This window comes from Triticum urartu, chromosome 4A, assembly GCF_056163025.1.
Source record: "Triticum urartu cultivar PI428250 chromosome 4A, HENAU_Tu73, whole genome shotgun sequence".
NCBI classification, from domain to species: Eukaryota; Viridiplantae; Streptophyta; class Magnoliopsida; order Poales; family Poaceae; genus Triticum; species Triticum urartu.
Window position 1 is genome coordinate 8,965,813 of NC_141876.1, and position 23,074 is coordinate 8,988,886.

The window sequence follows — 23,074 nt, forward strand, 5'->3', positions numbered from 1 at the left end:
TGAAAGAAGCCACTTCTTCAGTGCTTGTTCCAGTAATGATTAAATCATCTACATATACTCCAACCAGCAACTTGGATGTGCCATGACACTTCTTGTATAGGGCGTGTTCCAAAGGACATTTTTCAAAACCTAGTTGCACTAGAGTTTGATCCAACTTTGTGTTCCATGCCCTTGGAGCTTGCTTCAGACCATACAAAGCTTTGCTCAATTTCAGAACTTTTTCTTCCTCTCCATTCACTTCAAACCCTGGTGGCTGTGACACAAACACTTCCTCAGCAAGTTCACCATTTAAAAATGCTGACTTTACATCCATATGATGTATTTCCCAACCCTCCTGAGCTGCAAGTGCAATGATAAGTCTGATGGTTTCCAAACGAGCAACAGGTGCATACACCTCCTCAAAGTCAATTCCATGCCTCTGAACATATCCCTTGGCTACTAACCTGGCCTTATGCTTCACTACGTTGCCATGTGAGTCCTTCTTCAATTTAAAAACCCACTTAAGACCAATTGGCTTTGTACCTGGTGGTAGATGCGTGAGCTTCCAAGTCTTATTTTCTTTAATGGAGCTCAAACCGTCCTGCATTGCACGCCTCCAGCATGCATCTTTGCTTGCCTCCAGGTACGAGGTTGGTTCAGCCATTCCCAACATACACAAGCTATATTCATCACCATCAATCTCGAAAGTTTCATCATAAATATCGTCGAGCAGCCGGTACCTTTGTGGTCCTTCTGACGTTGTTGGTTCTGAAACATTTGTTGGTGGTGATACAGAGTTTGGGGATGACTGCACCGCCGTCATCGGGGTCTCTGGTTCAGCTGTACTTTCAGAACTTCTCACCTCGTGATCAACCTGCAATTCCCAGGTATTGGAGATGGCATGGGCACGCCAATGTCCAGATGTGCACCATACTGAACTGTGAAGGTAACACTACTCGGCTGTGTCGGTTCAGTCTTCTCTGAAACCCAATCCCACTGTCCATCTTCTTCAAATACTACTTCACGAGAGATGTGCAGTTTGTTTGTCCTTGGATCAAACATTTTGTATGCCTTTGAATTTGGCTCATAACCAATGAAGATCATGACCGAACTGCGATCAGCCAGCTTGGGAAGATGTGCACCAATTTTCTTAACATGTCCAAGACATCCAAATGTGCGCAGAAAATGCACATCCGGTTTCTTCTTGTACAGAGCCTCATATGGAGTCATATTTGGGAAACTCTTAGTTGGTGCACGGTTGAGCAGAAAAACTGCAGTGGCTACAGCTTCACCCCAGAAAGTACCTGGCAATTGTTTGTTCTTCAACAGGCTCCGCGCCATCCCCACGACAGTTTGGTTTCGGCGTTCAACCACACCATTTTGTTGCGGCGAGTACGGAGCAGAGAGATGGTGCTTGATCCCCAAATCTTCACAGAACTGAACAAACTCCCTTGAGGTGAATTCGCCTCCTCTATCTATCCGAAGTGCCCTGACAGTCAGTTTCAATTCAGTCTCAACTGATGCCTTGATCTTCTTCACTGCACCTAGTGCCTCATCCTTGCTTTTGATGAGCACAACCCACATATAGCGAGTGCAATCGTCCACTATCAACAAGAAGTACTTTTTCCCACCAAAAGTTGCTGGAGAAATTGGGCCACAGAGATCTCCGTGCAACAGCTGCAGAGCTTCGTCTGCGCGAAAGTTAGCTTCAGAAGGAAATGGTCTACGGCGCTGCTTAGCGACCAAACAGCCATCACAAAACCGATCACCTTGATCTATCAATGGTAAACCTCTCACCATCTCCTTCTGACCTAAAATTCTTAGCGCTGAGAAGCTCACATGACCATATCTTGCATGCCAAAGCCATGCGTCATCACCTGACTTGGACAGCAAACACTCTGGCAATGTGATGTCAATATGAAACACATACAGCCGGTTTTTGGTTCTTCTCACTTTAGCTAGCACCTTGCACTCTCGGTCTTGCACCACCATCACTCCATCCTCAACTGAATATTTGCAGCCTATCTCGTCAAGCTGGCCGAGGCTAATGATATTGTTTTTCAGCCTCGGTATGTAGTACACCTCAGTCAAGATGCGGTGATCACCAGTGTATGCCTCAAACAAAACCGAGCCTCGTCCCTCGATCTCAACAGTGGAACCATCTCCAAATTTCACTGCACCGCGAATGGAATGATCGATCTCTGCAAATTTGTTTAAGCACCCAGTCATATGGTTGCTAGCCCCGGTGTCCAAATACCAGGCCTTATCCATGCTTCCCTGCAGCTTAGGTTGTACTTTGTCCTCGTGCAGCATCACAGTTTCACTCACTGTCTCTGTCACCTCAACCAGAGTGCACACCTCTGTCAACAACAGTGCTGGATCCTCATCAACTTGCTTTTGCACAAGATTGGCCTTCTCTCGCTTCGGTTCCGGGCAATCAGAGGCGAAATGACCATTGACATTGCAGTTAAAACACTTAACTTTTGAAATATCAAACTTACGATGCTTTTTCTGCTTGCCCTTCCCATTGTTCCGGCCATGGTCACCACGACCTTTGTCCTGGCTGCCGCCTTGTCCTCCGCCTCTCTTTGCACCGGAACCTGAGGCACCGCCACTGTCAGTCGATTTCTTTCCTTTCATCAGCGATTCGAGGGCACGTGTGACGAGCATCAGCTGCTCATCCTTGTCGCTGCGGTTCTGCCGGCGCCCGCGCTGGTTCTCCTCGAACGCTGTGAGGCGCCCAACTGCCTCCTGCAGAGTCATCGTCGACATGTCACCCCACTGCTCAATGGTGTTGACGATGTCAGCGAAGCGATCCGGGACGGCGCTGAATAGACGCTCCACCACGGCCTCTTCCCCAAGGGTGACGCCGAGGGAGCGGATCTCGCTCACCAGTGTGGTGAGTTTCCTGGCAAACTCCAGGATAGTTTCCCCGTCCGCCATGTCGAGGCGATCGAACTGCCTTTTCAGTTGCCGCGCGCATGCCTTCTTCACGCGATCCTCTCCGACGCGGGCACATCGGATCATCTCCCACGCCTCCTGCGCGGTGTCACAGTCCGCAACCTGCAGCATAACATGATCCGGGACGGACTGGGAGAGCGCCGCGAAGGCCCCCTCGTCCGCCGCTTGGTCGTACTCACCGGAGCCATCAATCGCCGACCAGACACGTAGCGCCTTCATCAAAACTTTCATCTTGATAGCCCACAAAGAGTAGTTCGTGTCCGTCAGCATGGGGTACTGCACGGGCACATTGGTGGCTCTCGACGGAGCAGCCAGCACCACGGCGCCATCACCGTCGCCTGTGCTCGGCCTCTTGGCTGCCGGCGGCGTGTACTTTCCGCCACCGCTGCCGCCGCTCTTCCCGTCGCTCTTCTTAGGAGACGTATCCCCCATCTCCACCAATCGCCTCCGATCACCGCCGCCGGACGCCGCAGGAACCTAGAAACCCGAAGCTCTGATACCAATTGACAGCTTTCAGGTCGTGATCTACACACACGCGATCTGTGGATGCCTCGATCTGAGCCCAGGAGGAACTCGAGGACGAACAGAAAACACACACGAACACGGGAGACAGTTTTGCGACGCCTTAATTCCAGCGTCTTTTCTGTTTCTCTTCTTTTATTCAACAGGGAAAACAAACTGAGCGACTTCTACGCCCCGACCCAACATGCTCGCACCATCCCACGGCTTCAGATCGTGGACTCGCTCGTGCTACGAAAACGTTAGACACGACTTGGCCGCAACGTGGACTAAGCACGCTTCTGGCCATACAGAAACATGTACGTACAAAACACGTACAGATAAACTCCTAGGTGTCTATAACTGAAACACAAAGAAGAAAGACGTACAGTCTTAGGAAACTAGGAAAGAGGACAAGGTTAACAACAACATACTATTCGTTCAAAAGTGTGTTTTTATTGGAAAATCCTTGAGATGCCTCCTATGCTTGCCACGCATCCCGCTGAGACCAGCGCATCTCAGCTCCCGACCAACAAAGCATTCACCGCTATTTTTTTCTCCTACCCCCAGTGTGTTGATCAGATCTCCCCCGTAGCATCTACTCGATCTAACCCAGGAAGCCGCTCGTGGCAGCACTCGCTAGTTCTGGAACCTTATATCCTCGCCAGAGTGCGGCAATGCTATTGTAGCCGGTCGTCGCAGCTGCCATGGCTCCTGGCCTGCTGCAATCTAGCGTTGCTAGAGGCCAATGTTACAAGACCGCACTCGCATGCCGATGCTGCAACTGCAGAGCCTCGTTGACGTTGCTACCACAAGCTTGTCGGCATGGTAGCCGCGGCCGATGCTGCAACCTAAGAGCTCGCCGACAATGCAACAGTTGTCGTTGGTTCAACGGGTGGTCATAGCAGCTAATGTGCTCGTACTTTGAGGCCACTCACCGGAGTGTCATATGGCCGCTAGCTTGGAGCGTCGGCTACTTCAAGGTTGCGATAGAGCCGGGTCAGGGTGCTGCAAGCCAGAGATCCGTGGCAAGCAGGAAGAAAGGAGTTGTGATGTAGCATCGCATGCTGCCACCGTTGTGCTTGCAAGATGGACTAGCGCGGTTGCTAGCCGAAGTCACGTGGGTGCTGCATTGCAGCATGCTCGAGCGTGATGAGCTTATGAGCTGCCGCCGGAGTCGTGTAGGATGCTATGTTACAGCATGCTCTGTCGACGGAAGCTGATGCCCCCACTGGAGGTACACGAGGGCATGGGTCGGGAATCGGGGATGCTGCTTTGCAACTTATGCAGGTGTTTTTTTTGCAACTTACGCGGATGTTGCGTACATGGGGATTGAAGAGATGGCATGGTCAACTCAACAGGAGGATCAAACGGGTTCTTATTAGGGTGAATCGATGGCTGGCGAGGCGGCTGATCCTTTCCGGCTGACGCCTAGCAGTTGCCTTTTTTATAGCATCATTTCGTCATTTTTGCTCAGAATACCACGGATATCATTTCATCATGAAGCTTCATACGCGAGTATATCGGTCGGCTACATATCTTACAAAAAGATCAGATTTTTTGTCCAAGTATGTTTTCCAAATTTACTATTCGCAGGGGGTTCCCATGGAACCATGTTCCAAATTAAAGTCCACGTCCGATGTGAATGGACGAGACTTGCCTGCTCCCTCCCCGTGTGCCCATCCGTACTCCCGCATATGTGGCTTGATTTGATTGGACAAAATAAGGTCTGGCCCCACCCTCTTAAAATCAGGGGGGAGATGATTAGATTAGAAAGGAAAAAGGGAAAAAGATAGCCGTAGGATGAAGTGGGAGCACGGATGGAAGCATGGAGAGGGAGTAGGCAAGCCGGATCCGATGTGAATACCACTAAAAAATCTACAAATTGATTTGGCATTTTGCATCTGATGAAATCATGATTTCTTTCCTTGTTTTAGCACAAACCAACATTATTACGTATTTATGTTTTTTATGTATTTATGTTTTCGAGGTAAAAGATATCAACATGCCAAGAATATGCATTAGCAAAACTAACATATAGTATATGTATGCAATGTACTTCTTAGTGATAGGCTATGCATTGCAAAAGGGACGCTCCATTCGGTCAATGACCATAATATTATTTTTCGGATGCATATAGTATCTAAATACATATAAGTATCTAAATAAAATTCTAGCCTATTAGCACCGCCGTTTGCTCAGACCATAATGGTCCCCGGTTCAAACCCCGTGTACCAAACTTTTACTTGTTAACTTATATTTCCATTTTTATTTTTGTATAGAACGAAATAACATCAGCTCATGAATGCATGGTTTCAAGTTTTTTTTGCCCGGCCACTATCTATTTTTTTAGGTGGAACAAAATAAGTTTTTCACTGGCTATTACCTATCTATATTAGATGGAAGAAAATATTTATAGAGCTCACTAGACTCTAAAAAAACAAGGTGGGTCCTACTGCAAACATTGGTACACAGGTCCTACCGCTCAATAAGCCATGAACACTAGTAGAAAAAGGCCCATTTGTCCCGGTTCTAGAGGGCCCGGTTCTGTTACGAACCGGGAATAAAGGCCCTCCACGTGGCCGCTGTCTGGACACCAACCGGGACTAAAGGAAATTTTATGATTTTTTTTAAATTTTTTTAATTTTCCCGATTTTCAAATTTCTGAATTATTTGATAATTTAATCTCTAAACACCCCTCATCACTGCTCAATTTAACCTCTAATCTCTAATCACCCCTCATCATTCCAAATTATCTAACTTCCCGGCCGGTCACCCATCCTCTCACTACTCAAGCCTGAGCACGCTTAACTTCCGGGTTCTATTCTCCCTCGTTTCCAAGTCTGCATTTGTTGTTTTCCTGACAATAGTAAGATGTCAATCCTATTAACCCTCAGGAGTTTAGCTTGAGCATGAAGTCACATGTTTCACTGTTTGAGTTTGAAACTATTATTCTAAAAAACAATAATTATTTAGTAACACTAATATTTCTTGAATAAGTAGTTTGACCATAGTGTGACCAAATTTAACCAAAAATCAAAAAAACTGAAATAATTATTTAGTAAAACTAATATTCTTGAATAATTATTTAGTAACACTAATACTTCTTGAATAAGTAGTTTGACCAGATTTAACCGAAATTTAAAAAAACGACATTTGAGCATAACATTTTTTCTTTTAAAATTTGAGGATTCAAAAAATTTGCAAACAGGCCTACGGCAGTCAAAATCGGATGCAGATTTTCATGCTGAACATTTTGATATATCATACGTTTTTTCGACATCGTATGCAGAAGTTATGGCCGTTTTACTTTTTCATAACATTTTTTTACAAAACATGTCCAAATTTAAGTTTTAAAATTTTCCTAACTAGTAGATGTAGTAATATAACTATATCTCGAAGGATTTTATTTTTTGAAGTTTTTATCATTTTCTTTTGTTTTTTTCAAAACTGAAATGACGATACAAGGGGGGTGGTAGGGTTTGAGACACGAACCCCTTTAGTCCCGGTTCGAGACACGAACCGAGAATAAAGGGCATCACACCATTTAGTCCCGATTCGTGTCTCAAACCGGGACTAAAGGTCTAATCTTTAGTCCCGGTTTGAGACACGAACCGGGACTAAAGAGCATCGCACCCTTTAGTCGCGGTTCGTGTCTCAAAACGGGACTAAAGGTCTCATTTGAACCGGGACTAATGCCTTTAGCCGCTCGAACCAGGACTAATGCTCACATTAGTCCCTGTTCGTAATGCAACCGGGACTAATTTGTATATTGAGCTGTGACCAAAGCCCTATTTTCTACTAGTGGAAGCAGCTATGGCGGGTCCCATCGGTAGACATTAGTTGAGAAAATTTTATCATAAAACATTCGCAATATTCGGCGACTCTATTAGGTTCGTCAAAGAAATTACCAAACCGTCGTAGAAATTGGTAGCCAGGTGCGCTCAAAGGTTGAAACGACTTAGTGACTTCTATCGTCTCTGATTTGCGGTAATCAATGACGCCACCCACGAAAATATCACACATTAGGTATTTCCATGACATTGTCCATCTCCGTCACGAGGATTTTCGACACAGCATCTCAGTTTTCTTGTAGTGCTCTTTGATCGCATGTTCCCTTCTTCCTTCTCTGTAGGGCTCGGCATCAAGAACACATTGGAGGACCATTTACGATGCCTTCTGGTGCAAATAGTGGAAGTGTTTTAGTAAATATATATTCATGTGAAACTGAAATTCAGACAACCTTAGATGAACATTATTGTACTGAATCTTCATTGTATTGTTACTCTGTATGAATGTATATGCTAAACCAAGATTACTACTGGACTTAGGACTTAGTATTACTTGCTTGACCAAAATGTTTGAACAGACACCCTCGCGCCAAGGCGCGATCCCGATCTAGTTTACTATTTAGTGAGGGGCTATGCATTGCAAAAGCAACACTCCCTTCCGTCAATGACCAGTGGGGCATGGGCTAAGGACCGAACGAGTGGTCAAGCCCTTCTAGCATCTGCTTGCCTGGCTGACGCTGTCGTGGTCAACCTGTAGCTTACTGGCCCGGCATCCATCCATTCATCCACCAAAATGTAGCTGCATGCACACGCACGTATGCCATCTTCAACTTTAAGCTCTTCATTGATGACGGCCAGCCAGTAGAGCACTCCCTGCCAAAAGGCTCCGTGAGAGAGCCACCGTGACCTGCCTGCACTCCTCTCCAAGCTCTTCATTGATAGCGGCCAGCACAGTAGAGTTTAACGAGCACTCCCTGCCAAAAGGCTCCGTGAGAGAGCCTCCGTGACCTGCACTCCTCTCCTGTCCTCGTCCACTCCGCCAGCAGCTTCGAATTCCGACCTCTGTCTCCCGGATCGCCGGACTCCCGGACCTCCTCGCTTCGCCATGTCGGCCGCCGCGCTAAGAAGCCAGCTCAACGAGCACATCAGCTACATGTACGCCACGGTGAGTCGTCCCTCCCCTCAACTCTGTAGCGCGCGACCGTGTGGCCCTGGGGCTGGAATTCGTGCCCCGGATGGCTGTATGGCTGTCTTCTGACTTGGCCTGATGGATCCAGGGAATTCTGGACGAGTACTACCAACAGCTGCAGTCGCCACAGGACGAGGGGTTCGTCCCCGAGGTCATCAACATCTTCCTCGGCGACGCCGACAGGATGCTCAACGATATCACCAGCCTTCTGTCCGTGCCGTACCACCGCGCCCAAGCCCTCTGCTCTCCTTATCCCGATCGTCTTGAGTATTGATTTCGTCTCCTCTGCTTAATTTCTGATTCCCTCCCAGGAACCTGCCCGTCGTCGACTTCGAAATGGTGGGCGAACTGGTGCACCAGCTCAAGGCGTGCAGCTGCAGGTGATTTATTTCCCCACTGCATCGATTCTGATGTGTTTGTCATGGGCATTACCCTTTGGTAGGTGTTGTTTGCGGCTTCGCACTACTGCGTAGCCATAAGTATAAGTGTCCAACGGCAATGTTTAAGGCTCGACGAGAAATTAAAACTTTGTCGTCTTGCGAGCCTTCCTGGTATTAGCTAGTGATATGCTATTCAGCGTAACGGCGATGGCGGTTTTTCTTGTCTGTCCACAAATCTATTAGGATGTGTCGGTGCTGTGTCATTTGCGGTTGTCGTATACGCATAAATATAAGAGCTGGGTTTAGTATAACGGAATTGTCGGCATTCCTGGCAATGGCAAAATGCTAAAACTCGTTAAGGAAATAATTGTTGTGTACCTAACGGGGGTACTGGTATTCATCCAACGGCAATGTTATGGCTCGGCGAGAAATTGAAACTTTGTCGTCTTGTGAGCCATCATGTTATTACTAGTGATATGCTATTCAGGATAACGGTGGTGGCGGTTTTCCTCGTCTGTCCACATTTCTATTCGGATGTGTCGGTGTTGTGTCGTTTGCGGTTGTCGTATACACATCAATAGAAGAGCTGAGTTTAGTTTTGTTTCATATTTCATAAGATGGAATTGTCGGCATTCCTGCCAATGGTAATGCTAAAACTTGTCTAGGAAAACTTTGTCGTCTTGTGGAAATTTCTCGTACTATTGAATGTGATATTCAACAACGTATTAATGATCTCCTGCTCTATGTAACGCCAATGGGTGTTTCTCCGCTACATACATTGATGCTGTCTCTATTTGGATCTGTCGTCGTGGGTGTGTATACGTTGTGGGTATGTGCCTTGTGCAGTTTGTGTTGTCGTTTAGCCATAATTCCAAGAGACGAGTTTAGTTGTGTTCTGTGCAAATGGAAATGCCGATATTCATCCTGTTAGGCCAGGGAAATTTTATCGTTTTATAAATATCTCTAGCACTACTAACTGCTATCGCACATAAGGCCAACAATGTTGTTTTCTTTTCCGGTTTATCAAAAAAAATATCTTGGTAATAACCATGATGAATGACTCCCCCAATATTATTGTGACACCGCAATTATGCTTATGTGAATCAACATTCCTTAGCGTTTGTTAAGTTTGAGAAATTTTCAGTTTCTTGATCTTGCTCTTTTTAGCATGTATCAGTGTTGGTGCTAGGAAAGTTAACCTCGCCTGCGAGCACTTTCGCCAGTTCTACAAGGCAAAGAACAAAGAAGGGTCAGTTCTTGATACCTTACTATATATGTTGCATAGTAATTATTCTCTACTCTATGTGATTATCAAATCCCCTCTGTGAAACCTGCAAGCTTATTTTGTCTTTTATGACACTATTTTTGGCTCATATTAATCTAAGGTTCATAAGAACTAACCTGCTTGTTCACTTCATCTCCAATAAGGTGATTGATATAACTCACTTCTTTATCTCAATATATGCCTCTTTGATAATTCTCATGTAACTTGTTACTCTAGACTTCTGTTTATACCACAACTAAGTTTTGATGGCTAGAGTTCTTTCTCAAACAACGGGTTACAATTTCCGAAGCATTTCAATTCAGTTTGCTTAACCCCTTCAGAACGTGACAGTGTGGTGTGTTTGCATTATTTCAGGTGTCTCACGGCATTGAATCTTCTTAGGAACGAGTTCTATGATGTGCGCGGCAGGCTACAGGCCATTATGCAGGTAGCATCTTATGCGTCTATGTTGGCTTTTGACTTCCAACTTCTCACAAGTATCGTAAATACATAGACTGGTCATATATTGCTTAAGATAAAAAAACAATAATAGCCTTGATCTTATTTTTGTTACTGTTGAAATTTTTATAGCAATATGTTTTTTGGTTTCTGGAGCACTTAGTTCGAGGTTTTCGAAAGTCCCATTTGGTCGTTGAATGTTTCTGCCTTAATTTTGTCACAATGTTTCGTTAGATGTATACATTAGCTCAAAAAAAGCAGTTGTATCTCCTTGTTTCCCAGCTCAACTTAACCTTTGCCATGTACCCACTTAAGCAGCACTGTACTTCGTAGACCTATCATAATAATCTATTCTTCTTTTGATGTAGTTGGAGCAGCAGATTGCAGCCTTGGGTCCTAAGTAGCAGTAATTGAAGCCAAAAGAGCATAGCCCCGTGTGATCTGGCATGATGCGGAGGATGTATCTCTCAAGATGTAGTCAGCATTCAGCAGTTGCTGGGCTTTTGGAGGGGGAAGCGTGGAATCACATGACGATTCTTGCTTTGGCACTCCGGGCTCGCGACCACCCTGCAAATGGAACTTGTTGTCTTGTGTGTCGATGTCTTTGTCTATCAACACTATATACTCGTGTGTCATGGATAGCCTGTTGGCTATGCGTAAACTCTATATTTGGTTGGTTTCTTTTTGGCTTGGTTTCTTGTATGTTGTTTGTTGTTTTTAATTACCGTCTTGTGAAATGTTGTTTCCTCCCCTTTGGGTGAGGGGAGAGATTTGTTGGTTCTTGAACCAAGCTAAAATCTTGTTGTTGGCCGGTATACCGAGAGGTGTTGCCTCCTGGCCGCTGTCACCACCATCAGAATCTCGCAGCATCGCCGCAACAGCGAACTGATCGTTTGTCCGCCAGAGAAGAACAACGGATATGCTGGGAGGGGCCCCTAAAGGTGATGCAGGGCAACATCTAGGGGATCATGAAGCTTGCAGTCCTCAGGGATCGCCTGAGCCAGGAGTCGAACACACGACCTATACAAGAGGCAACCAAGGGGTTGCCACCCATCCAGACAAGATAATGCATTCTAATGTGAAGTTATCGGTTCTATAGATTTTGTTATCTGTGACGCTGGTTAAAGATCCCACACAAAGTCGAAGCCCACGCAAGGTTGAGTTTCCACGTTGCTGGGTTGGGCCTTCGCCTGACGGATTCCTCCCGTTGTTTCGTTGGGCCTATGCATGGATGCAAATTCTAATTATGCCAAGAAACAGATGAATGAATATTTCATGTTGTACGGGGCAAAAGACGGCCTTGCATCAAGCGAGGCATGGCTAGCCGGCGATGTCCAGATGACCGTCGGTGGTCTGGGCGTCTAATAGGCACGGATGACCTTACGGGGAACTCCCAACTACTCCCCACAAAAAAAGAACTCCCAACTACCCTATGCACCGATGACCTTACGTGGAATTCCCAACTACACTATGGCTCCTTTTGTGATTGTGCGGTTGATATGTATTTCTTCTAGACCTCGGCGTGCGCCTCCCTGCCGTCGGTAGCACTGTTGGATGTTTAGGTGAATGGGACAATCAGCATTTCTTTGCATACATAGGTGGAACAACTAGCGTTTCTTCATAGTGTACTCGCTATGAATCATTGTGATTGCACATAACCCTAATTTTCTTTCCCGTTGCAATGCACGGACATATGTGCTCGTCCCGTACGTACGAACGAAACCGGGAGTCTGCTGAAGACTAAAAAATAATCGCCGGAGCCAGGAGTCAAACGCACGATCTATACAAGAGACAACCCAGGGGTTGCCACCCTCCAGATAAGATGATGTGTTCTAAGGTGAAGTTATTTTTTCTATAGATTTTGTTATCCGTGGCGCGGGTTAAAGAGACAACCCAGGGGTTGCCACCCAGCCAGACAAGATGATGTGTTCTAAAGTGAAGTTATTTTTTCTATAAATTTTGTTATCTGTGTCAAAGCCCACACAAGATTGAGTTTCCAATTTGCTGGGTTGGGCCTTCGCCTGACGGGTTCCTCCCGTTGTTTCATTAGGCCTGTGCATGGATGAAAATTCTAATTATATCAATAAACAGATGCATGGATATTTCATGTTGTCCGGGGCAAAAGACGGCCCTGCATCAAGCGAGGCTTATCTCAAAAAAAAACAAGCGAGGCATGGCTAGCCAGCTATGTCCAGATGACTGCCCGTGTTCTGAGCGTCTAGTAGGCACCGATGACCTTATGTGGAACTCCCAACTACAACCCCGAAAAAAAAACTCCCAATTACGCTATGCACCGATGACCTTACGTGGAACTCCCAACTACGCTATGGCTCCTTTCGTGATTGTGCGGCTGATATGTATTTCTTCTAGACCTCAGCGTGCGCCTCCCTGCCGTCGGTAGCACTGTTGGATGTTTAGGTGAATGGAACAATCAGCATTTCTTTGCATATATAGGTGGGACAACTAGCATTTCTTCATAGTGTATTCGCTATGAACCATTGTGATTGCACATAACTCTAATTTTCTTTTCGGTCGCAAAGCATGGGCATAAGTGCTAGTGTGTGTGTGTGCGTGCGCGCGCGCTCGCGTGTGCGTGTGCGTGTGTGTCCGAATTCCAAATTATTCTTGATACAACAAGGCTTGTCCAGTATATTCTCACTCTCCTGTTTATTTCGCGGGCTCCATTCTTTTTTCTGCCCCACACCTTTCTTTCCTTAGCTGACAAATGCGACCATCTCCAACGTCTATTCTGACGGCGCTTGTTCTTGTCGCTCTTGCAAATCTAATTGTTCTACCCATTATGAGCAGTCGGCTGGTTTGAGGTTCTCCTTTTTGGAATCTGTCATCTTCCTCTCCATTTGCATATTTGTTGGCCATGTCCATCAATAGGCGCATGGACGTAATCCTAGTTAGCCCCAGCTTGAGCTGGAGGTGTTTGTACCTCACACCCCGTTGGAAGGCCAGGATGGCTCTGTCCTTTGTGATACCCTCCACGGCGTTGCTTAGCTGAGTCCACCTCTATATAATCCCGAGTGTTCTCCTGATACGTCTTCAACAGTAATTTGTTTACCCACCGTATGCTTTTTGTTTCTAAAAATATCTTGCTGCAATTTATTTATCGTTATTTTATTTTATGTTTTATTTCTATCTATTACTATCAGATTTGATCCTTGCAAACGACCACCAAGGGGATTGACAATCCTCTTGATCACGTCGGGTGCAAGTATTTGCTCTTTTGTGTGTAGGTGCTGATAACGAGGTTTCGTGTGGTTCTTCTACTGGATTGATAATTTTGGTTTTTAACTAAGGGAAATACTTATCTCTACTGTACTGCAATTCACTTCTTTTCGAGAAAATCTCAACGCAGCTCACAAGTAGCATCTCCTTGGGCCCTCGCACACAAAAGCATTAGTTCCTATTAACCTCCGAGACGCGTTTACATACCCTAGAAGTTCTTGAAGAAGACATCCTCCAGCTCTTGTCAGGGGTAAATACTATTTTCCGGTAGATTGTTGATCCACGCTCTAGTTGATCCCTCCAGGAAAGAGACAAGTTCCGCGTAGATAGATTCTCGTTACCGCCTCCGATCTGCACGGGCAATAGGTAATCTGCGAGGCAAGTTTCCGACTTGGTGTTTCCATCATACTTCTAAATTCCGGAACTCATCCAGAATCGATAGGGTAAAGGAACCATATGGATCTTCCGACTCTAGATGTCTCTGTCTATAATACCCTAGAAGTTCTTGAAGAAGACATCCTCCAGCTCAACAACAAGAAGCACAATGGGCCTGAGGATCCTGATCCACTCGGTCAGTCATGCTCATGTTCATGCCTTGCATCCTGTGCATGATCCCCCTCACTTTTGAACAAAGGTTTTGCGTGCGTCGTAGTGCTGGTCACCCCATTGGTGTGGAGAATTCGCCCGTATCCTAGGTGAATCTCTATTATGTCAGGGCGAGTCATCATGCCTATGACGTTGATCGTCTTGTCTGCATGGCTGGTCATCCAACTGTCAGGGTGAACAATCCCGATTGCGAGGCGAAAAATCATGACGTTGGGGATAAGCATCCTGATGGCATGGAGAATCATCACGTCGATGAGGAAGAGTCCTCTGTCTTCGTTGAGAATAATCGTCTCGGCCACGGGGAACATCTCTATGCCCTTGTGGTAAGACGCCATCATGGTGTTGAGGAGAATCTAGTCGGTGTCGTGGAGAAGGGTCCTCACGCCACCGAGGAGGCTCCTCCCGGCAACATGGAAATGGCTCATGCACATCCCCCCACACAGTTGTCGGCCCTACGACTGGCCAGCTGTCGTGGGTGTGAAGAGGCTATTGTTTGGCACTCGGTTTTCGGTTCCCACAGGCACTCTGCTGCGAGAAGCCAGACAGTCGTGAATCATCTTGTTCTGCACGACTGTGACCTTCAGGAAATTCGACAGCTGTCGGATGCCGTCAACGATGTCTCTGTCTCCCTGTTGTTGGATTGCATCTGCCACTCTAGTCGCGGCCTAGACATTTTCAATCAGGGTGCACATGACTCGGGAGTCGCCTAGGCCTTTGGCTACAAACTTGTTGATATCTTGCCCTCGTCAAACTACAGACCGGGATGTCTGCTGATGTTGCCGACTGTTGTCCGCTAGCTCTTGCTCTCAGGCGATGAGGTTTCGGTGGCTTTGCGCAAGGCGAGCATGCTCAGCCAGAGTGGAATGACGTGACACCTCTAAGACTTTGTCAGCCGGTGAATCCCCTGAGATCGGGGTGTTGAGGAGCTGCTCGACGGTTTCCTGAGTGAGATTTTGAAGGAAATATGCCCTAGAGGCAATAATAAAGTTATTATTTATATCCTTATATCATGATAAATGTTTATTATTCATGCTAGAATTGTATTAACCGGAAACATGATACATGTGTGAATATATAGACAAGCAGAGTGTCACTAGTATGCCTCTACTTGACTAGCTCGTTGATCAAAGATGGTTATGTTTCCTAGCCATAGACATGAGTTGTCATTTGATTAACGGGATCACATCATTAGGAGAATGATGTGATTGACTTGACCCATCTCATTAGCTTAGCACTTGATCGTTTAGTATGTTGCTATTGCTTTCTTCATGACTTATACATGTTCCTATGACTATGAGATTATGGAACTCCCGTTTACCGGAGGAACACTTTGTGTGCTACCAAACGTCACAACGTAATTGGGTGATTGTAAAGGTGCTCTACAGGTGTCTCCGAAGGTACTTGTTGAGTTGGCGTATTTCGAGATTAGGATTTGTCACTCCGATTGTCGGAGAGGTATCTCTGGGCCCACTCGGTAATGCACATCACTATAAGCCTTGCAAGCATTGTAACTAATGAGTTAGTTGCGGGATGATGTATTACAGAACGAGTAAAGAGACTTGCCGGTAACGAGATTGAACTAAGTATTGAGATACCGACGATCGAATCGCATGCAAGTAACATACCGATGACAAAGGGAACAACGTATGTTGTTATGCGGTTTGACCGATAAAGATCTTTGTAGAATATGTGGGAGCCAATATGAGCATCTAGGTTCCGCTATTGGTTATTGACCAGAGACATGTCTCGATCATGTCTACATAGTTCTCGAACCCGTAGGGTCCGCACGCTTAAAGTTCGGTGACGATCGGTATTATGAGTTTTTGTGTTTTGATGTACCGAAGGTAGTTCGGAGTCCCGGATATGATCACGGACATGACGAGGAGTCTCGAAATGGTCGAGATGTAAAGATCGATATATTGGATGACTATGTTCGGACACCGGAAAGGTTCCGAAAGGTTTCGGGCATATACCAGAGTACCGGGGGGTTACCAGAACCCCGGGGGGTTAATGGGCCTACATGGGCCTTAGTGGAAATAGAGGGCAGCAAGGGGAGTGTGGAGTGCCCCCCCCCCCCAAGGCCCAAACCGAATTGGTTTAGGACAAGGGGAGTCGGCCCCCTCTTTCCTTCTCCTCCTCTCCCTTTCCTTCCCTCTCCTACTCCTACTAGGAAAAGGAGGAGTCCTACTCCTAGTGGGAGTAGGACTCCCCCTCTTGGCGCGCCTCTCCCTGGCCGGCCGCCTCCTCCCCTTGCTCATTTATATACGGGGGCAGGGGGCACCCCATAGACACAACAATTGATCATTGATCTCTTAGCCATGTGCGGTGCCCCCCTCCACCATAATCCACCTCGATCATATCGTAGCGGTGCTTAGGCGAAGCCCTGCGTCGGTAGCATCATCATCACCGTCATCACACCGTCGTGCTGACGAAACTCTCATGTGAAGCTTTGCTGGATCGAAGCTCGCGGGACGTCATCGAGTTGAACGTACGTACAGCAAGAGTTTGCCCCGGCGCACGTACGCCGCCGGCCGCATGAACGGCCGTTTATATTTTCCTCGAGCAACAAACTCCAGATCCATCTGTTACAATGTTGGGGTATTTATACCCTGGGACTCGCCGGGCACGTACCCACGTCCCAGATCACGCTGAGCACCCGATCCAGCCCGCGCCATCCACGCCCCTTGGCGACATGCACGTACATGCCCAGGTCATGCGCGCCCGCCAGGACCGACTCCAACGCTCCCCCGATTCCCGTCAACAGAACAACACACACTACACGCAGCTAATACATGCATGCATCTCACGTCTACCTAGCTCACGTATGCATGTACGGCTTATTTGTCTAACATTCACCTCTTAAGCCGTGGCCTAGAGAAGTCCGCCATCCTCGACGCCGACGTCCGCCAACATTGCCTGCTCCGCCGCCGGCGCCCTCCGCAGCTTAGGGCATTCCCGCTTGAAGTGGCCCCGCTCACCGCACTTGTAGCAGCACCCGCGCCGGTTCCCGCTGCTGCTCGACGCCACGCTCTTGTCGTCGTCGTCGTCCCGAGCACCGCCGTGTCGACGCTCCCGCGCTGCCCACTGCGCCGCTGTCATGAGGAGCTGCTCACCCCCGCGCTCGCCGCCGTCATGTCCACGGTGCCGAACCCGCTCATCGAACACGCGCAGCCGCCCGAGTGCCTCGTCGAACGCCATCGTCGTCACGTCGTGGGACTGCTCGATGCCTGAAGAGACGCTCCGGCACCGTATCCAGCAACTTCTTGACGAGCGCCGCGTCGCCCAGCGTCTCCCCGAGGTTGGCGTACCTCGCCGCCATCGCCGCGAGCCTCCCGCCGTACACGTCGAGCTCCTCGCCTTCCGCCATCTTCATCCGGTCAAATTCGCCGCGCAGCGTCCCCAGCCTCGCCGCGCGGACCCGATCGGCGCCGACGAACCTCACCTTCAAGGAGTCCCATACCTCCCCGGCGGTGAGCTTCGTCGCCACCTGGGCAATCAAGGTGGAGGCCAACCTGGATGCGGCCGGGCTCTGGGAGGCGGTGGTTTCAGCGGAGGAAGAGGTGGCGGCGGTCGTCGCAAATAAGGACAAGACGGCGCGAGCTTACCTGCTCGGGGCGCTCTCCGAAGACCTGCTGATGCAGGTGTCGATGAAGAAGACGGCGGTGGAGGTCTGGGCCATTTTGAAGACCCGTTTTGCTGGAGTTGATCGGGTCCGGGCGGTGCGGCTAGCCACCCTCCACGGTGAGTTCGAGCGTCTGCGTATGGCGGACGGTGAGTCGCTGGACGCATTCGCCGGCAAGATTGGTGGCATGGCGGCATAATTGGGACGATGCTGGAGGATGCCGAGATGGTGAATAAGCTGTTGGACTCGGTGCCCGACCGGCTGTACGTGGCAGTCGCCGACAATGAGCAATTCTGCAACGTCAAGACCATGCCGTTCGAGGGGGCGCTCGGCCGGCTGAAGACGTTCGACAAGAGGTCGCGGCAGCGTGCGCAGGCTGACGGAAAACGAGCAGACAAGTAGCTGATGATGACGGCGGCACAGACGGCGGGGCGGAGGCTGACTCGACCTTGACGATGACGGCACAGACGCTGCTACAATTGTGGCTAGCGAGGACACTTCCGGCATGAGTGCACGAGGCTTCGGAAGCTGGCGGCGGCGTAGCAAGCCCTCATCGCGGAGGCCGGCGACAAGCTCGAGCCGGCACTGCTCCAGGCCGTGGCTTAGGGGTTGAATGATAGCCAAATAAGCCGCGTCTATGGCCAGGGCGCGTCGGGTGCGCATGCGTGCGTGCGCCAGACGTGTCGGGCGTGGTCCAGGCCGCATCGGGTCCGTAGCCACGCGTGTGTGTGTGTGGGGGGGGGTGTTAGTTGGCGAGATATGTAGGTGTGTGGTCGCGCTGGGCGCTGGACCCGGTCGCATCCGTGTGCGTGTGTGCACAGCGGGCGCGTGAACCGCGGAGCACGGGGCGTGGCGAGAGGGTGAGTGGGGTGGTGTCTGGTGCGTGTCATGGAGCGTTGGTGCGCGCACGTATAAACCCTCACCCCTCACGTGTGTTATAGGTGTGGCTCAAATTTGTTGCTTGAGGAGAAAAGCCGTTCGGGCGGCGGGCGTTCAGGCCGGAAAAAATTCCACCGTGTGCCCTCCTTCTTCCTTTGTTCTTCTTCGGTACGAGCCAGGAGAGAGTCAGGTGACCAGAGAGGGAGGTGCGGTGAGCTAGGGCAAGAGTTTCTGCTCCAACAATATAATATGCCAAAAATATTCATTAGCAATAAACATATGTGCACTATTTAGTGATGGGCTATGCAATTGGAAAAGTGACCCTTTCCTGCCTTCCTTCCGTCAGTGACCTGTGGGGCCTTGGCTAAGGGCCGAACGAGTGGCCAAAGACATCTTCTTGCCTCCTGGGTGCCGCAGTGACTAGCTGGTCCGGCATCCATCCATCAATCCACCAAAATGTACTAGTTGCATGCATGCTCGCACATACGCCATATTCAACTTGAAGCTCTTCATTGATGACGGCCAGCCAATAGAGCACTCACTGCCAAAAGGCTCCTTGAGAGAGCCACCGTGACCTGCCTGCATTCCTCTTCAAGCTCTTCATTGATGGCGGCCAGCCCAGTAGAGTTTAACGAGCACTCCCTGCCAAAAGGCTCCGTGTGAGAGAGCCTCCGTGACCTGCCTGCACTCCTCTATCCTCGTCCACTCCGCCAGCAGCATCGAATTCCATCTCTGTGTTTGCTCTGTCCTCCCTTCGCCATGTCGGCCGCCGAGCTAAGGAGCCAGCTTAACACGCGCGTCAGCTACATGTACGCCATGGTGAGTCGTCCTTCCCCTCAACTCAATTCTGGGCCGGAATTCGTCCGTGTTCGCTCTGTCCCCCGGATCGCCGTATTGATGGATGGATCCAGGGAATTCTAGACGAGTACTACCAAGAGCTTCAGCCGCCGCAGGACGAGGGCTTCGTCCCCGAGGTCATCAACATGTTCCTCCACGAGGCCGACATGATGCTCAATGACATCACCAGCCTTCTGTCCGTGCCGTACCACCGCACCAAGCCCTCCGCTTTCCTTAGCCCCATCGTCCTGGGTATTGATTTCGTATCCTCTGCTTAATTTGTGATTCCCTCCCAGGAACCTGCCCGTCGTCGACTTCGAAATGGTGGGCGAACTAGTGCACCAGCTCAAGGAGTGCAGCGGCAGGTGATTATCTGTTTCCCACACTGCATCGATGTCGATCGTGCCATTGAAATGGTTTGCCATTGAAATGGTGGGCATACCCCCCGTTGGTGTTGTTTGCGCTATTCTGTAACCCTGAGTACAAGTGCCGAGCTTAGTTGTATTTCGTGTGCCTCACGGAAGCACCGGCATTCATCCAACCGCAATGTTATTATGGCTCGATCAGAAATTAGAACTTTGTTGTCTTGCGAGCCTTCCTGGAATTAGCGGTATGCTATTCAGCATAACACCAATGGCGATTTCCCGGTCTGTCCATGTTTCTATTCGGATGTGTCGGCGCAGTGTCGTTTGCGGTTGTCGTATATACATAAGAAGAAAAGCTGAGTTTAGTAGTCTTCCATATAATAGAATTGTCTGCATTGATTCCTTCCAATGGCAACACTAAAACGCGTCAAGGAAAACTTTGTCGTCTTGCAAAAATTCGAGTACTATTGAATGTGAATTTCAGCATTGGCAGTATTCTAGGCCAGCAATAAAAGTTGCCATTCTGAAAATATTTCTAGTATTAATGATCTCCTATTCTACATAACGCCAATGGCTGTTTTTCCAGTTTCTCCGCTACATTGATGTTGTCTCTATTTAGATGTGTCGGGGTTGGTGGATACATCGTGGGCATGCGGCTCGTGCCATTTGTTTTGTCGTTTAGCCATAATTAGAAGAGCCAACTTTAGTTGAGCTAGTGATATGCTATTCAGCATTATGGCGATGGTGGGTATTCTCGTTTGTCCACGTTTCTATTCAGATGTGTTAGTGATGTGTCGTTTGCGGTTGTCATATAGAAATAAATAGAAGAGCAAAGTTTAGTTGTGTTTCGTATTTCATATAACGGAATTGTCAGCATTCCTGCCAATGGCAACGCTAAAACTCGTCTAGGAAAACTTTGCCGTCTTGTGGAAATTTCTCGTACTATTGAATGTGATATTCAACAATGGCATTATTTTAGGTCACCAATAAAAGTTGCCGTTATGAAAATATTTATAGTATTAATGATCTCCTCTATGTAACGCAAATGGCTATTTTCCAGTTTCTCCGCTACATACATCGATGTTGTCTCTATTTGGATGTGTCGGCGTGGGTGTGTATATGTTGTGGGCGTGTGCCTCATGCGGTTGGTGTTGTCGTTCAGCCATAATTCAAAAGACGAGTTTAGTTATGTTTCGTGCAGTGGAAATGCCGATGTATATTAATGATGTTTGGTTAGGGAAACTTTAAAGTTTTATAAATATCTCTAGCACTACTAACTGCTATAGCACATAAGACCAACACTATTTTCTGTTTTGGGTGATCAAACACTTGACAAATAGCTCCTCCATAATATTATTATGACACCGCAATTATGCTTATGTTCAACATTCCACAGTGTTTGTTAAGTTTGGGAAATTTCTAGTTTCTTGATCGTGCTCTTTTTGGCATGTATCAGCGTTGGTGCTAGGAAAGTTAACCTTGCATGCGTGCACTTCCAGCAGTTCTATGAGGGAAAAAGCAAAGAAAGGTCAGTTCTTGTTACCTTATTATATATGTACCACAGTAATTACTCTCTACTCTCTGTGCTTATCAAATCCCCTGTGTGAAACCTGCCAACTTATTTTGTCTTTAATGACAATATTTTTGGCTCATATTAATCTAATATTCATAAGCACTAACCTGCTTATTCACTTCATCTCCAATCAGCTGATTGATATAACTCACTTATTTATCTGTATGATTATTCTCTTGTAACTTGTTAATTCTAGACATTTGTTTATACCACAATTAAATTTTGAGATGGCTAGAGTTCTTTCTCAAACATTCAGTTACAATTTCCGAAGCATTCCGGTTCAGTTTGCTTAACTACTTCAGAATGTGACAGTGTGGTGTGTTTGCATTATTTCAGGTGCCTCATGGGATTGAATCTTCTTAGGAATGAGTTCTACGATGTGCGCGACAGGCTACAGACCATTATGCAGGTAGCATCTTATGTGCCTGTGTTGGCTTTTGACTTCCAACTTCTCAAAAGTATCAACAATATGTAGACTGGGCATATATTGTTTAAGATAAAAAAAGTAATAACGTTGATCTTATTCTTGTTACTATTGAAATTGTTTGGTTTCTGGAGCACTTAGTACGAGGTCTTTGAAAGTCCCATTTGGCGTTGAATGTTTCTGTCTTAATGTTGTCACGATGGTTCGTTAGATGCTTAGGCTAACTCCAAAAAACCAGTTGTGTTTCCCAGCTTAACTTAACCTTTGCCAAGTACTGGAAAAATATACCGACATAAATTAAGCACCACTGTACTTTGTAGACCTGTCATAATCATTAATCTACTCTTGTTTTGATGTAGTTGGAGAAGCAGATTGCAACCTTGGGTCCTAGTTAAGTAGCAGTAATCGAAGCCAAAAAAGCATAGCCCCATGTGATATGGAATGATAGGGTGTATGTATCCTTGAATATGTAGGCAGTTCAACGGTTGCTGGGCTTTGGACAGGGCGCGTGGAATCACATGACAATTCTTGCTTCGGCACTCCGGGCTCGCAAGCACCCTGCAACTGGAATTTTTCTCTTGTGTGTCGGTGTCTTTGTCTGTCAACTCTATATATTTGTGTGTCATGGCTGGTCTGCGGCTGTGTGTAAACTCTATACTTGGTTGGCTACTTTTTGGCTTGGTTTTATTGTATGTTGCTCGCTGTTTTTAATACCGTCTTGGGAAATGCTATTTCCTCCAGCTAAAATCTTGTTGTTGGCTGGTGTACTGAGACGTGTTCCTTGCTGGCCTCCGCCACGACCATCGGAATCTCATAGCATCGCCGCAACACTAAACTGACCATTCTGCAGACAGAGGAGAAAAGGAGATATGATGGGGAGGGCCACCGGAAGGTGCTGCCGGACAACATTTCATGGGTCACAAGGCTTGCGGTCCACCAGCGAGGCAGATATTTAATGGACATGAATCACATTTGAACTATATGTACAATAAAGTACTCCCTCCAATCCA

The 23,074-nt window shown here is 47.6% G+C and overlaps 2 protein-coding genes across 3 annotated transcripts; both read left to right on the forward strand.

Annotated features, from left to right (window-relative positions):
- Positions 1-8,128: 8,128 nt before the first annotated feature.
- On the forward strand, positions 8,129-11,206 carry LOC125524856 (histidine-containing phosphotransfer protein 2-like). 2 transcript variants are annotated; one of them, XM_048689883.2, is made up of 6 exons: positions 8,130-8,394; positions 8,507-8,628; positions 8,730-8,798; positions 9,976-10,047; positions 10,438-10,510; positions 10,890-11,206. In XM_048689883.2, exons 1-6 carry the CDS (start codon positions 8,335-8,337, stop codon positions 10,923-10,925), a joined length of 432 nt encoding a protein of 143 aa, XP_048545840.1. In that variant the 5' UTR covers positions 8,130-8,334; the 3' UTR covers positions 10,926-11,206. The 2 variants fall into 2 exon arrangements, with proteins under 2 accessions (XP_087373543.1, XP_048545840.1); XM_087517417.1 differs by lacking the exon at positions 9,976-10,047 and having other exon boundaries at positions 8,129-8,394.
- An 8,274-nt stretch (positions 11,207-19,480) lies between these two features.
- Positions 19,481-22,775, forward strand: LOC147974360 (histidine-containing phosphotransfer protein 2-like). Its single transcript, XM_087519458.1, has 6 exons — positions 19,481-19,684; positions 19,777-19,898; positions 19,999-20,067; positions 21,524-21,595; positions 21,977-22,049; positions 22,424-22,775. Exons 1-6 carry the CDS (start codon positions 19,625-19,627, stop codon positions 22,457-22,459), a joined length of 432 nt encoding a protein of 143 aa, XP_087375584.1. The 5' UTR covers positions 19,481-19,624; the 3' UTR covers positions 22,460-22,775.
- The last annotated feature ends 299 nt before the right edge of the window (positions 22,776-23,074 follow it).